The sequence below is a fragment of the Leptinotarsa decemlineata genome, unplaced genomic scaffold (assembly GCF_025532065.1).
Source record: "Leptinotarsa decemlineata unplaced genomic scaffold, Ldec_3_MD MMD2_tig00000199_RagTag_RagTag, whole genome shotgun sequence".
Taxonomy (NCBI): Eukaryota; Metazoa; Arthropoda; class Insecta; order Coleoptera; family Chrysomelidae; genus Leptinotarsa; species Leptinotarsa decemlineata.
In genome coordinates this window covers 15,889,560-15,903,653 of record NW_027412544.1, presented here as the reverse complement: position 1 = coordinate 15,903,653, position 14,094 = coordinate 15,889,560, and the positions used below count along the sequence as shown (strand labels likewise).

General features: G+C 31.2%; 1 protein-coding gene across 3 annotated transcripts; it reads left to right on the top strand.

Moving 5' to 3' along the window:
• The first annotated feature begins 636 nt into the window (after positions 1–636).
• On the top strand, positions 637–12,916 carry HPS1 (Hermansky-Pudlak syndrome 1 protein). 3 transcript variants are annotated; one of them, XM_023172503.2, is made up of 8 exons: positions 640–849; positions 2,780–2,926; positions 2,985–3,097; positions 3,342–3,587; positions 4,766–5,440; positions 7,112–7,253; positions 12,384–12,574; positions 12,628–12,916. In XM_023172503.2, exons 1-8 carry the CDS (start codon positions 736–738, stop codon positions 12,803–12,805), a joined length of 1,806 nt encoding a protein of 601 aa, XP_023028271.2. In that variant the 5' UTR covers positions 640–735; the 3' UTR covers positions 12,806–12,916. The 3 variants fall into 3 exon arrangements, with proteins under 3 accessions (XP_074029147.1, XP_023028271.2, XP_023028273.2); XM_023172505.2 differs by having other exon boundaries at positions 699–853; XM_074173046.1 differs by lacking the exons at positions 12,384–12,574; positions 12,628–12,916 and adding an exon at positions 8,663–12,375 and having other exon boundaries at positions 637–849.
• The last annotated feature ends 1,178 nt before the right edge of the window (positions 12,917–14,094 follow it).

Here is a 14,094-nt window from a genome sequence, read left to right as displayed (position 1 = left end):
GTGACATCAATTTTCATTAAGATAAGTAATTTTGATATAATAGGACCAAATTCAGAAATCATGACCAAGTATGAAATTATAATATAAATCAACGTAAACATCAAGAACCAACTTCCATTCTGTGCATTTAGAAACTTGCGTTTCTAACAACTTAACCATGGCACACAGCCCCCTACGGCTATGAGGAATAAACAACTTTCAAAAATTCAAACTACTTTCAAAAAGTCGGGAGAACTTGTATCATTCCGCGAAAGAGTAATGGCACCTTTGAAAATCCACATGCTACGAAAAAAATATTAACTCAACACCAAGATGGAATGTTGGTAAAGAACATACCGAAAAGTATTTACACGAACTACATAAACATAAATCAAACTATTCCTAAATAGAGGTTCAAAACAAAATTGGTTTGTTGGGAATCACACGTTAAAAGGCAGGACCTCGTTAGTTCCTGGCAAGCAAAATTTCGACTCTTCAGAAAAGAAAACAGATTTATAATTGAACGTATATCCTAGATCCAATGTAGACATCTGTGTTTTGCACTTTCGCAGTGGCATCTAATTTTGAATTTCTTATTTCTAAGCTGTTGGCAATACTATAATTGACATAATAATTTGGGATCCTGGCAACACTGATTGAAAGTCTGAAATAAAGGTTATAAAAATAATAATAAAAATCGTGAACCAAGATTAAACATTGATCTTTGAAATTCGATGTGCCAAATTTGAATTAAATATGAATTGTTTGTTAATATTTGATCATTTGAATGATGTCGTTCATATGAAATATAATGAGGAATTTCTAAATCATATGAATGATTTTAGTCTTGAACAAGAGTTCATCAGTTTGGTAGGTAATGGAATCTGAGCTTAAACACGCTTTACACCTGTGTTCTTAAAGATAATGAAAGAATCAAGACTTCTTAATTTTATGGCAACACAAAGACTACAAGTCTTTTGTGTCTTATAAGTTATTTACCTAATTGGGTCACAGATTATATGGAAAAGTCCTCCAGCCTGGAGCAATTAATTCACTGAATTCAACGACTACTAGTCAATTGTGAAATAAATTGATCACATATGATTTTAAGTTATTCTCTGTTCCCCAATATGAAGCAGTTAAATCTACTGATATTAACAACAAATTACCTGAATGTCATTTTAGACCAGTGCAGAAGCCTGTTGATTAAAATTTAAAGAATTAATAACAAAATGTATTAGAAGAAAGAGAAAAATATTATGTTTCATTCATGAAAAAAAACAAGTGATTCAAGATATGGTCAATCTACAGCATTTCATAAACCTGAAATTTTCGGAGAAAAAGTTGGAAAAACTCACCTTTTAGCTTTCTTAATATTCTGTGATTTTTTTAAATCAAAATATCATATTTTGATATTAAACTTGAAAAATTCATGTATATGCCTTTTGTTTTAGCTCAAATTAATTTCAACTAATTTCATCATTTAATTTGATATCCTAGAACCTACATTGCCTATCAGGTTTGATTTCTTTCATTCTGTCATAAGCTTGTTTGTCTGTACTTGTGATGCAATGTTTGGAACCTTTGGTGTAGTAATGAATATTACTGGAGTTTTCTCCCAAAACCAAACCGTTATTCTAACACCTCAACACGTGTTTCGATCACCAAGTGATCGTCTTCAAGAGGGTGATTAAGTTTGATCACGTGTAGAGGTGTTAAAATAACGGTTTGGTGTAGGGAAAACACTCCAGTAATATTTTGTCTGAGCCTATTAAAATTAGATACATGGTATCATTTCAATAATAAATTGTTTGTATTTATTTGAGAGCACAAATTTAGCTACAACTGAAGTAATACATACTTTGGAATCCTCCTTGTTTTGCCTCCTTCATATTCACTTGGCTACATGTCTCATATGTAGGTATATGGCATACTTCTAGCATTCCATTTTACTTTTATTTAATATTTTTTCTGTCACTCTCATATCATTTTATTATTTCTAATGATTATCCTAGAGTTTTTTCCTACATTTTAAAGAAATTGATATTCTGTTTAAAAAATTAGGAATTCAAAATATGAAAGATTATTTTATACACCATCTTCTATCTCTGATCATCACATCTCTTTTTTTTTTTCATTTGATCCATGAATAGTTGGCAATAACTCAAAATTCGTGAAATAAATCGAGTGTCCCAAAAACAATAAATGTTAGGATTTGCAAGATTTTCATTTGCAATTAATATGGTTTCATCACCTTTAAGATTCTAATAAGGCCTTTTTGTAGTAAATGAGACACTGAAAGTTTATTCTATTATATACTCTAATTTTTATATACCCCATGCAATCATGAGTGAGAGATACCTACCTAGGTACTTCTTCGATCATGATTACCTAAAGCCTCTACTCAACTTTTATATACCTAAGGTTCCTCCTCAAATTATGATTACCTAGGGCAGATTATATCAATTCTACATCAATAATACAATGTCGAATTCTAAAAAAACTAGTTCAGTAATGGTGATATATTTAAATCCAATTGGTCATTCAATAAAATATTTGTTTTTTAAGTTTTTTAACTTCCATTGATTCCAAATAATTCAGCTTTGAACTTTTATTTTCTATGTGTAAAATTTCAAAATCTTCGTTAAAGATATGATTTTCTTTTTTGTGAAGGTCAAATCGTTAGTTGTAGTTTATGAAATTACTATGGATTTTCATCAAGTAACGGCCGAATCAATCAGAAAATCAAAAGATATAATTAGAAAATTCATGATTTCCTAAAATTAATGTTTGTTTTAAGGGATCCCGAATGTCTCAATTAGACGATAATATAATAATGCAATGTTTTTCACCAATAATAACATCTCACCGAATTATGAACTGTCAATTTGGAAATTCCTATAATTATGTTAAATGTGAAGGCAACTTGGTGATATATTTTGAAGAGGTAGGTAATGATGTGTATAAATGTGAACTGTTTCAATTTCAACCATTAATTCTTGCAGTATATGGGGTACTTATTCGTGGCAATAAGTGATAAAAAAGAAGAATACATGAAAAAATTCACAAACTTATGTGTTACGGTGGTGCGCTACTTATGTGGTCCAGATGTCTACCAGTAAGTTCTAGCATTGAAGTAAATCATTGAAATACAGAGTGTTGATATTGATAAAGTCCATTGTAGTACAAATTCATACAATGGTGAAGAAAAGATACATTTTTTTATTTATTCATAAATGACCTTCATGCCTAACTCAAAAAATATGAGAGGAAAGTAAATATATTACAAATTGTCAAAAAAATCAAATTATCAAACAACTCTTTTCCTGGTTTAAACCATCTTTGAAGAATTTCTTTTGCAGATTGAAAGTGGATACAAAAAAATCGACTTTAATGGATAAACTTATTGATGGATGGATGAATTTGGATTCGAATGATCAAGCAATACACGTAGAGGCTGTAGAGCAATTGACTGTGAATCCTGATTTGACTTCAACAACAATTCAGATACTGAGAGAATCTGTGGATCATCTAATTAGTCAAATTGAATGTAAAAAAATTCATGCTTTAGTGTTGGTACAAAATAAGTTTTTGTCATTATATTCCAGGTATTATAAATGTAGTACTTTTAAGGATGAACCGCTTGAAAAAATCCCTCTACAAAACTGTGGGTATGGAATAACGATAAAACGTGATTGATGGTACAAGTAAAATATTACCACTTATTTGAATATTTTTCTTCTTAATAGAGGCTGATCGAAATTGAGAGGCAGCTAGTAGCAATTTTTACATTCATCAATATTAAATAAATAAATCACAATTGATCACATTCTTGATTTTTTGAGTGAAGTACATTTTATCTAAAGAAAAGGTCCTGTATGTGTTATTTTTTCTTGCAAAACACATTTCATCTATGAAAGTAAGTAACAAGTTCAAAAACAAGTTATATGGGGAATGAATGTAAGATTAGTGTCAACTCTTATTATCCATATCAACATATACCTACAAAACTCGTTAATGTCTTCTCAGTCGATGCTCAAATAGATTGATGCTTCCTTATGCATTTTCTCAAATACTTTTCAACAATTTTGCATTCGCAAAATGGTTCACATCAATTCAATTTCATAACGAATGTTTGAAGAACAAACTGAATGGAAAAAGTATTTTTGTATAATTGATGTTCATAAAAAGTATTGTTTGTTTCGTGTAATTCAATGTTTATATGAAAGTAGTTGCTTCAAGACGGCTTTTTCTTCAAGTTTCTGTCTGAAAGTTACTTCTTTGCATGAACTACACATTTAGTTTATTTTGAAATTGAATACGTTCTTCCTTTCATTGAAAGATTACCACTTTTTAAAATGGAGAATGGAGAAGTCAAAACTTCTCTTTCCCAAAAATTAATGTCTCCTAAAAATATACCCCTTTCAATTTCTTCATTTCCTTCTGAATTATTCTGTATACCGTCTCTACTCAAAAGATCTACAATAGGCAAATCACTTTATTTTTAATTTTGGAGAATATGCTTTGACATCATATTTCATCACATCACATTTCTTTTACAAAAAAATTGTCATATATTCCAAATGTCATAAATACGCCATTTTCAAGAAAAAAATTGCTTTTAGGAATTTTCATTAAAATAAATATATTCAATTCTTAAAGGTGCTTCTCAAATAACAACAACAGTAACTCCAATAATTCAGATCAGCTGGTATAGGCATTTCTTCAAGTGGTGTGCCCTTTGTTCATAATAATTCAATGGTTTTATGATTACCTTTTATTTCAGTCCGACTGCCAAAGAATTGTCTTCTACTGATATAGTTTTCCTAACAATATTGTCTCACAGTACTCTTCCAGAGAAGACTGAAAGTGAAACCATTTCAGACAATATTTCAAGCCACCAGATCCTTCTTGCTGGTCCTGAAGGAAATCCAAAGTGTTTGCCTCATGTAGTACACATTAACCCACTTTCAAATGGAATAAATCTCCTTTATTTGCTTGAGATTGGTAACCCAGCCGTTGCAGCTAGTCTCTATGAAACTTTTTGTCATCTTCATATCATGCAACAAGTTCAAATTCAACGAGATAAAGAAATACTTCAGCCTGCATTCGAGAACCTAGACTTGGCTAACCGGAAGCTGAATGACAGTTTAAAAAAGAATAAAAATAGTGCAATAGAACTGTCACACAAACAATTAGTCAAGAAGTGGGAGGTCATAAAAAAAAAGTACCAAGAATATTTGAAGAGCACATCTGAAGAGGCTTTGTTAAGAGCTGAAACTCTGGGTTTGGGCTTCTTGGAGAATTTAAAAGAGTTACTTGGTTTGACCTCAGTTGATGACAGTGTATTGATTTCTAGTACAAAGTATATAAAGCAGGTAGCAACTTCAGTTGGACACAAATTAGATATGTTTGAGGATTTCTTTAAAGCCAAGGGCATGAAGAACTTTTCCTTTGGATCATATCCTTTAATAATGTCTCATAATATATGTGATGGAATCGGCGGATTCTTAATGAAAATCCATAACTTATTCAAAAAGCACTTTATTGTGAAATTTTCACTAGACAGTTTTACAAAAACGCAACACGTATTTCGTTATGCAATAACTTGTTATAGCATACAGACACGTCCAAAGAAGCTATTGTATAGCAAAACGCGTGTTGCGTTTTTGTAAAACTGTTTAGTGAAAATCTCACAATAAAGTGTTTCTTGAATATATAAATGTCTCATAACCTTATTAAATTTTCATTTGAAATATTGCCGAATTATGATTTACTAATTTATGGATAATCCAAGTTTGAATGTCTTGAATAAAAACATCGGCAAACAGCAAATATTCAAACACAGCTAAAATCATGTATAAAGATATTAGGGGTCTATCTAGATTCTAGATGACAAATTAAACTTCGACGAGCACATTGAGCATCTTGCAAAAAAACTTGCTAGCTAATGTTATGCAATTAGAGTTTTAGGAAGTAACTTGAATCCAGCTGCACTAAAAACAGAATATTATGGTACTATCATCCTTTGCTTAAATACGGAGTTATATTCTGGGGTGGAAGTACTCACTTGGATCGCATTTTCATTATGCAAAAACGTATAATAAATACTATGCTACAATGAACAGACTCTTGTAGTAATATTTTCAAAAGTAATAAATTACTTACTGTATATGGGATTTACATTTACTTTTGTGTTTTTTTCGTGTATGACAAAGAAGAAAAATTCATCATTCATAAAAACATTCAGGAGTATTTCACTAGGCATAACTCGAACCTCATTCTTCCTAAATTTAGACTAAGAAATACAGAAAGAGGTTCACACTATGTGGCCATCAAATTATACAATAATTTACCACTGACCATCAGCGGTAATTGTTATACCATTATCATGTGATTACCTGAATAAATTTATCTATCTATCTATAGACATGATATATACAATAGTATGTGTCATTATATGTAAGTATTTATATCTGTTTGACAAATGAGTTTATATCTGTCCTAAACGTTTCTTTTCTTCAAATGCTCAGTTATACAAACATGTACTACAAGGAATTAATAAACCTGTGATACTCTTATTATATTTTACATTTATAACTCTTACTTTCTTAAATTTTCATAAGTTTAATTCGAAAACTTTCTATAGAGAACTGATTAGAGTGATATATGAGGCTTTTTTCTGTAAAGTTTAAAAGATATATGTTGTCACAATAATTTTTTACAGTGGATTGTTTCGAAGTGAAAAAATCAAAAGTACAGCCGCCTGAAAATAAATCTTTCAAACTATTGGAAATATACAAAGATTATAAAATAAAATTCGGGAACTAGTTTTTGTCATTCCAGCTATTGAAAGTGTCATGTGATTATTCCACATCAACAAACTAATAGACATGATATATTGAAAACTGATTAATTTATGGGGTTTGATTTGAATTATATTATTACTAGATATAATGATTTTGTGTTTCTTGACAATATGTAGGAACGTTTCTTCTCACATTATTCATCGAGGGTCTTAATGGTTTCCACAATTTAAAATCAGTCATTTCATCATTTAACCTTTGAAGTAATTTAACATCTTCCATTGTGTTTTAACATGGTGATACCATTGTCCTTAATAGCTGTACACTAGATATTCCCTAACCATCAATAAGTATTTGGAGGAGTTTCCTGGTTTAGTACATTTTTTATATATCGACAGAAATACTCATAGAATAACCACTCCAACTCTGGATTTCACCACTCAAGAAGGATTATTCAATAAAAAAAAGGTAATTAATTTAGAAATAATATTGAAATTCCTATACATTTAAAAAAATGTATGAATGATGTAGGTATGAATGAATGTATGTATGTGAATGTATGTATGAGGATGAATGGATGCAGATGCATCCATTATCATCCTCATTATCAAAAAAAAAGAACTGAATTCCTTTCGCCATATTTTGTATTCAAATAATATAGGAACTCTATTGAAATTTATGATTCTCAATAATATCTACAGACAGACGAATATAATGACGTTTGGGAATACATTTTCAGTACCAACGAAAAGATTTAAAATTAAAATTTCAAATTAGTATTAACCGTTGGGGTTATATGTAAAGAAACAGTATCATCTTGACTTATTATTGACCACACTATAATTTTTTTCATAAAATTTAGTCTCTTAAACAGTTCTCACAGACAGTTCTCTGATTTTCGAAATTATTTCCTTAGGTGTTATAGATATGATTCTGATTTATTGTTTTTTCATATGTATTCAATAATGCCTAGGTTATTAAAGATTTCTCAGTTGATTTTAACTCTTGTGGAAATTTTCTGCCCACTTAATTTTTTGTTAAGTATGAGTTTGTGATGATTTCCTAATTAATCATAATTTTTAAGTGAAAATTGTTTTTTTATTTTCTAATTAAATTTGGAATATCTTAGTTGCAAGATGAGATTTAGTTTTTAGTATATTTTTGGTTCATTTCAATTTTGAAAGTCAATTTTATAAATCTTCTTTTAGATTGTCTTAATTTCAACTTTATTGTCTCTAGAGATATCAGTAACTATCAGTTCGATGATGTTTCTTTAATCAACCTATTAAAAATTAGATATAGATATATTAAAAATTAGGTATACGAGAATTTATTGGTTCCGTGGATAAACAAAATATTGCGTCGCTTCACCAACAAAAACTTATTAGAAGTCATCTAGAAGTCCAATGAAATTTAAAAAAAAATTGGAGTACTGAGCCATCATCAAGGTTTACAAAGATATCTGATCCGAATGCAGATCAGCTTGAAGTTAAATTAAAAAAAGTGAATCGCTAGTAAACAAATGAAAACATTCTTAATAACTTCAAAGACGGTTTGGCAAGCATCTATTATTTCATGGCATTCTCACTTATTGGCCTCAATATTATGTCATGGGGTCGAGCCAGTGAATTTTCAACAGTTTTTATGTCCCAAAAGCATTACTAACATTGATTTTCAAATTGAATTTTCGAAACAGTTATCGACCTATTTTCGAGGAAAGTATGCTAAGTATATACATTTTTCGATGTATCATTTTTGCTAGACAGAACACAGCAGATTATCAATGTAATGCTTCGGAACTCGCACGCAATACCAGACATAGAAACTTACTATTGAGAATTCCTAAACATCGAATAACATTCTGTGACATTTGGCAGATCAAGATCTTCAGACGATGTGGTGCTGCAGGTTTTTCCGGGTTTTCCTGCAGCTGAAAAAGCAAATGCGCCATTGGAATCAATGAAGTCGCCCCGGAGCGCCAATTAATTTTGATTGTTGTTTTTATTTTTAGACTCAAGCTATTTTTTCTGAAAAATTCTGTAAACAGGGCCGTCGCCATGGGAGGAGTTTCCCCCTGCTTTTTCTATTTGGGAAAAAGTTGGGAAATTTTGGGCCGTGAAGATAAAAAAAACAATAGTAAAAAATGAATAAAAATTAAAAAAACAAAAATGAGAGAAAAGAAAGGGAGAGGTACTAAGAAAAGGGAAAAAACCAGGATAAGGTTGAGATTTCCCAACATGTATAACTTGGTGATCCTATACTTTGAAATTCTGAGTTTTTTGAAAACTTCAAAAAAGTTTAATTTCTCCCAAGTAAGAGAATAGTCCTGAACAGTCCACAAATTTTGAAGTGACAATTTTACAAAATTCACAAATTTTCGCTGTTTTTTCGACTTTGGAAAAGTTGGGAAATTTCGGGCCGTGAAGATAGAATAAATAATAGAAGAAAACAATAAACACAATATTATTTAAGTGTTGTTTCCTTTCGTTTGTATTGAATATTCCTATACATTGTGGATATGGTGGAAGACCAAGGACCTTGGTCAAAAGTAGAATAATTCCCATTATTATTATTATAATTACCAAAATTTATTTTTGCTTGTGCTTACCCTAACGGGCATGAGCATTCAGCCAATCTTTGGCTGAATGATTATGCTTCCCCCCTGGTTTTTCTTTTCGCTACGGCCCTGTCTGTAAACTATATATTATAAATTACCAGAACCATTTAAACAGTTTATACCATACTTCATAATAAAGTTGAAGCCTTGTTATTAGATAAATCCAAGAAATTTTGTGACATTTAAAAATAAAACATGAAATTGTACTTCTACGAAAAAATGTTTTTGTAAAAGATTTTTATGTGTTTCTGTAAGTTTGCATAAGCGTATATAAGTATTTATGCACATTTTAGTTTATTTTAAGTGACATACTATAACATTGATATTTTTTAATTTATTGTTAGGTACTACTTCTTACTCTTTTGTGATTTCCCATATATCGTCTTTGTATCGTCAATGGTCAATAAATACTATTATTTGTCCCGTAGATCGCGGTGGTTGGAAGGGTGCGCCAGCATTATCAACCAATGACCACTCCACACACGTTGGGGTGAGTTATCATTAGGTCTGAGAATCATATGTGCCCTAAGCAGACGCAGCTAAGAATGATAGCCTTCTGCATATGCCCGGCCAATATTTTTGCCGGACAAGCCAGCATGATCTTGAGATTCGAGAGTAAAGAGGTATTATTCCACCAAGGACTCCGATAATCAGAACAGCCATCTCAACAGAGTGGTCTGAATAGAAGAAACCCGTTTTTCCTTCTCTTTTTGGATGATATTCGTCTCACCGGGAGCTGAAAACTCCACGACGAATATCGTCTAGCTCTCATGGTCGAAAAGAATTACTTTAGGCTCATTAGCTTGTATTAGAGGGTGGGAAAGGAATAATTTCAATAAATTTTTCTCATTCCTACAACAGATTCGATATACTTTGAAGCGTAGGGTAACATCAGTGCACCCTACGTTACCGTAAAAGTGCCGTAGAGAGTAATAAAACACTCTTAGGATGAGACCGCATATGCCAGACCTGCTGACGGCAGGTGTATTAGGGTTTCAGGCGCCTTGCGGAAGGCGCTGCACCTTGTGTCAGTCGTTATACCTTGTGTCAGGAACCTCTATACCCATCATGCGACTGCGATGTTAAAGCCACCATACTGGCAGGCCATGAGGAACCCCTCAATTTCCGACTTCACTCCACTTGACCCAAGGAAAGAAAGGACAGGTGCTTTGGTAAGCCGAGAACTTCAATGTTGGTAAAGGAGACCCAATGCATTGGCTTATCCTTGTGTTTCCGCAGAAGTTGAGTGATCTCTGCAAATTTTATGTGGACCTTCTGCTAAACGGGTTCCAACTCGGTGACAGAGTTATGATCACCTCGTAATTATTAACTTCATTATTATTAATATACTTGATACACTTAGAGGTCAATGTCCTTTATAGGCGACCATGAAAAGTTAGATGGCAAGCTTCAAAATAAGTAAATTTTTCATTGAAAATGAAGACCAATCAAGTAGGTTAGTTTGTGTCTCAAACTTCATAAAAATCGATGCACTTCATAATATGAATGAAGCGTCGAATTGGGCTGGAACGAATATGTGAAGTCATGATAAAAATTTCTGCAAAATGAATCTCAAAATGTTGGAATGTTGGCTAGAAAGTTGTAAAGGTAGAAGCATTGCGTTCATTCCGTGCTTGGTTCGAAACAGGTGCAAACTTCTTAAGCTATGTTGCGACAATGGTGCATTTCTACTACCCAGAAACAAAGCAGCAATAGATGGAATGAATACAGTCTGATTTTCCAAAATCAAAACAATTTCTTGTTAAAAAATCTTCCACAAAAATTCTTGCTTTTGTTTTTACGAAAAAATATGTAGGGGATACATGGAAATTAGTCCAAAGTTGTTTTTGCAAGACAAAACCCCTGCACACAAATCACATAATAAACAATTCATGATTTAGGGTTCAAATCATGTTTTTCCTCAACTGAAAGAATTAAGTTGTCGAGGTCTGCAGAGATATCACACGTTGTTTGTAATAGATGCATCCATGCATTTTCAATACATTCTCAGAGTTGCTTATCACGTGAAAACATTGAGGATATATAGTTTATCAAGTTTTTTTGAAGACATCTTCCTAATATTTAAGTTGTTTATTTGAAAGTCATTGGAATAGTGAAAAAAGTACCAGATTTCAAATGTTGAAAATTGTACATACTTTGAATTGAACATGAAGGATGAATTCCTGGTAGTTAGAACTGGCACTATAAATTTGAATGAAAGGAAAAACAAAGTTTTCAAAGTACTTGGAAATATGGATACCGTAAGTTCAAAAAGATTGGATAGTAATAAGTCTGACCTTTTGATCATACTAATTCCCCCTAACTGTTTAAAGATGGTTTAGTCTGTTATCTGGCAACCAGTCGAATGGAAAAAGAACATGCAAAATGTGTGTTTGAACAACTGGTCGAACAACATCTCTTAGCGCTTCTAAAAAATCTTATTGAAGATATATCCTGTTTGAACTTCTGCGTCAAAAAAAAGACTTTGGTGTTCATATATAGTAATTGAGTATTTTACCTCCCATTTTTTTTATTATATTTCTTTTTAAGTTTGTTATAAAAGTATAATACAACTATATCAATTGTGTATGAAAACAAAATTTCACTTCTCCGAATGTCCAGAATCATTAATTCTAGTTAAACTTGTGTATGACATTTATGAATTAAAAAATGTTCTCTGAAGAGATAATTGTTTGGAAAATTTCCTTTTTGTCTTTCTTTTTTTAGTGCACAAAGATTTAGAGACCAAATTGGAAAGTAGTTGCCTCAGCTTAACTCATCTATTCTCTTTTGTATTTAAATGAATAATCAGTGATTCACTGATAATGTTTTTTTTTCAAAATTTTTTCATCAGTTATCTACATAACTCATTAACGTTTGAATAACACTTTTTACCACATCAAAAGTAGATAAATAAGAAGAGTAGAGAACTACTTAAAGCATTCTAACCCATTTTTATAGATTACTTCCAAATGTTTTAGATATGGTTTATGATTGATTTTGCAAGAAAATACCTCCAGAAAGGATGCATGCAGTTGATGTGGAAGGACACAACTTTTCACTATGCATATTTCATATGGTTTGAAGACAACAGCGGAGCACCATTGAAACCATCAATATTTCCTAATCAAATATTATCTTTACCAGGAATTTTGTGTGAAGACTTTTATCAGTGAGTTTACCATAATGCATATTGTGTCCCATTCATCTTTGATTTTTCCACAGAAAATTGAAAGGTATTTGTTTTCCCAAAATGCAGATATCTAAAATACGATGTTACGAGCTGTTTTGTCTCCATTTAGGATTAGTAACAGCATCTTGTGTCCTTGAGCAAAATAGGAGGCTAGCCGCAACTATATCCGAGTTGAGAGGACATCCTTCCCAAGCAACAGATTTTTTATAAATGAGAAGAAAAAAACATCCTATTTAGTGTATGTGCCAATTATTGTGAATTATTTATATTGCTGTGATATTTTTTTTTGTTTCTTTTTCATTATACAATTTAATATAAAAACGTTTTCTGATTGTACACCTCCAGTGAAATAATTTTCAATTCTCGAATCTACTCTTGATACTTTCAAAAACAAACAACAAAAAGTTGACTTAATGGTTTCAAAGATATCACCAGTGAATCCATATAAACATGTAACTCATGAGACACATTTTTTTATCAATTGGATTTTTTTATTAGGTAAACATTCGAAAAGTTAACAAGGACACTAAATTTCATCAATAAGTCTTCGTGATAATGATATACAATTACTGGATCAAACTTTCTTACAATTTTTTTCATGATGAACAGTTTTAGATGAAATTGTTGACAGAGATAAATCAAAACCTGCTGAATCAAGTGTAGTAGTCAGAATGTTGATGGAAGTTCTAAAATTGAATTAGACTGATGACACGTTTATCAGGTTTTATTCCCTCAACTTTTTTATGACAAACGGATTTCGACATAAATTCTACACAAATAATGCCAAAACTACGTGGTGTGGTCAGATAAAAAAATTTGCTAATAATTTTTCACGGTTTTTATATATATTTAATAATAATAAATCGGATTTATTGATAATACAAAAAAAACAATACAAAGATACATTTGAAAGTGAAAATTGATTACAGGAGATTCTGGTACTCATTGGCGAAGTCTAGCTCAAAGCTACTCAACAAACAAGCACCACTCCAAAATGCATGTGAACATACAAAAATAAGACAATTAACAGTGATGGTACCACGAAATGAGAAACGTAAATAAAAATAATAATTTGTGATTACATATAAAGAGAGTTGATAAATAATTAAATTTAATTGATCTGTTGTTTATTATTATGTCCAATGAGCAAAAGTTGACATTACTGACTATCATAGATATAACTTTTATATTTGTATTTGAATTTTCTGATATTAAATCTCTTCAATTGCTCGAGCAATGAATTATAGAGTTTTACAGCACGAAAAATAAATGATCTCTGAAACTCTGCAGTGCGATGTTGTGGCATAGTTAATTTGTTTTTGTGTCTAATGTTTCTTGAGTAAATATTTTCACGCAGAATTAGTTTTTGTATTAAAAGGGGAGAATGGGGAAGGGTAATCAATATATGAACAAAACAACCCAAATAATGAATCATACGATTTTTCATATTGAGCCAGCGGGAGTTTTTAAAGGATTCAGAAATTGAATCATACTTACAA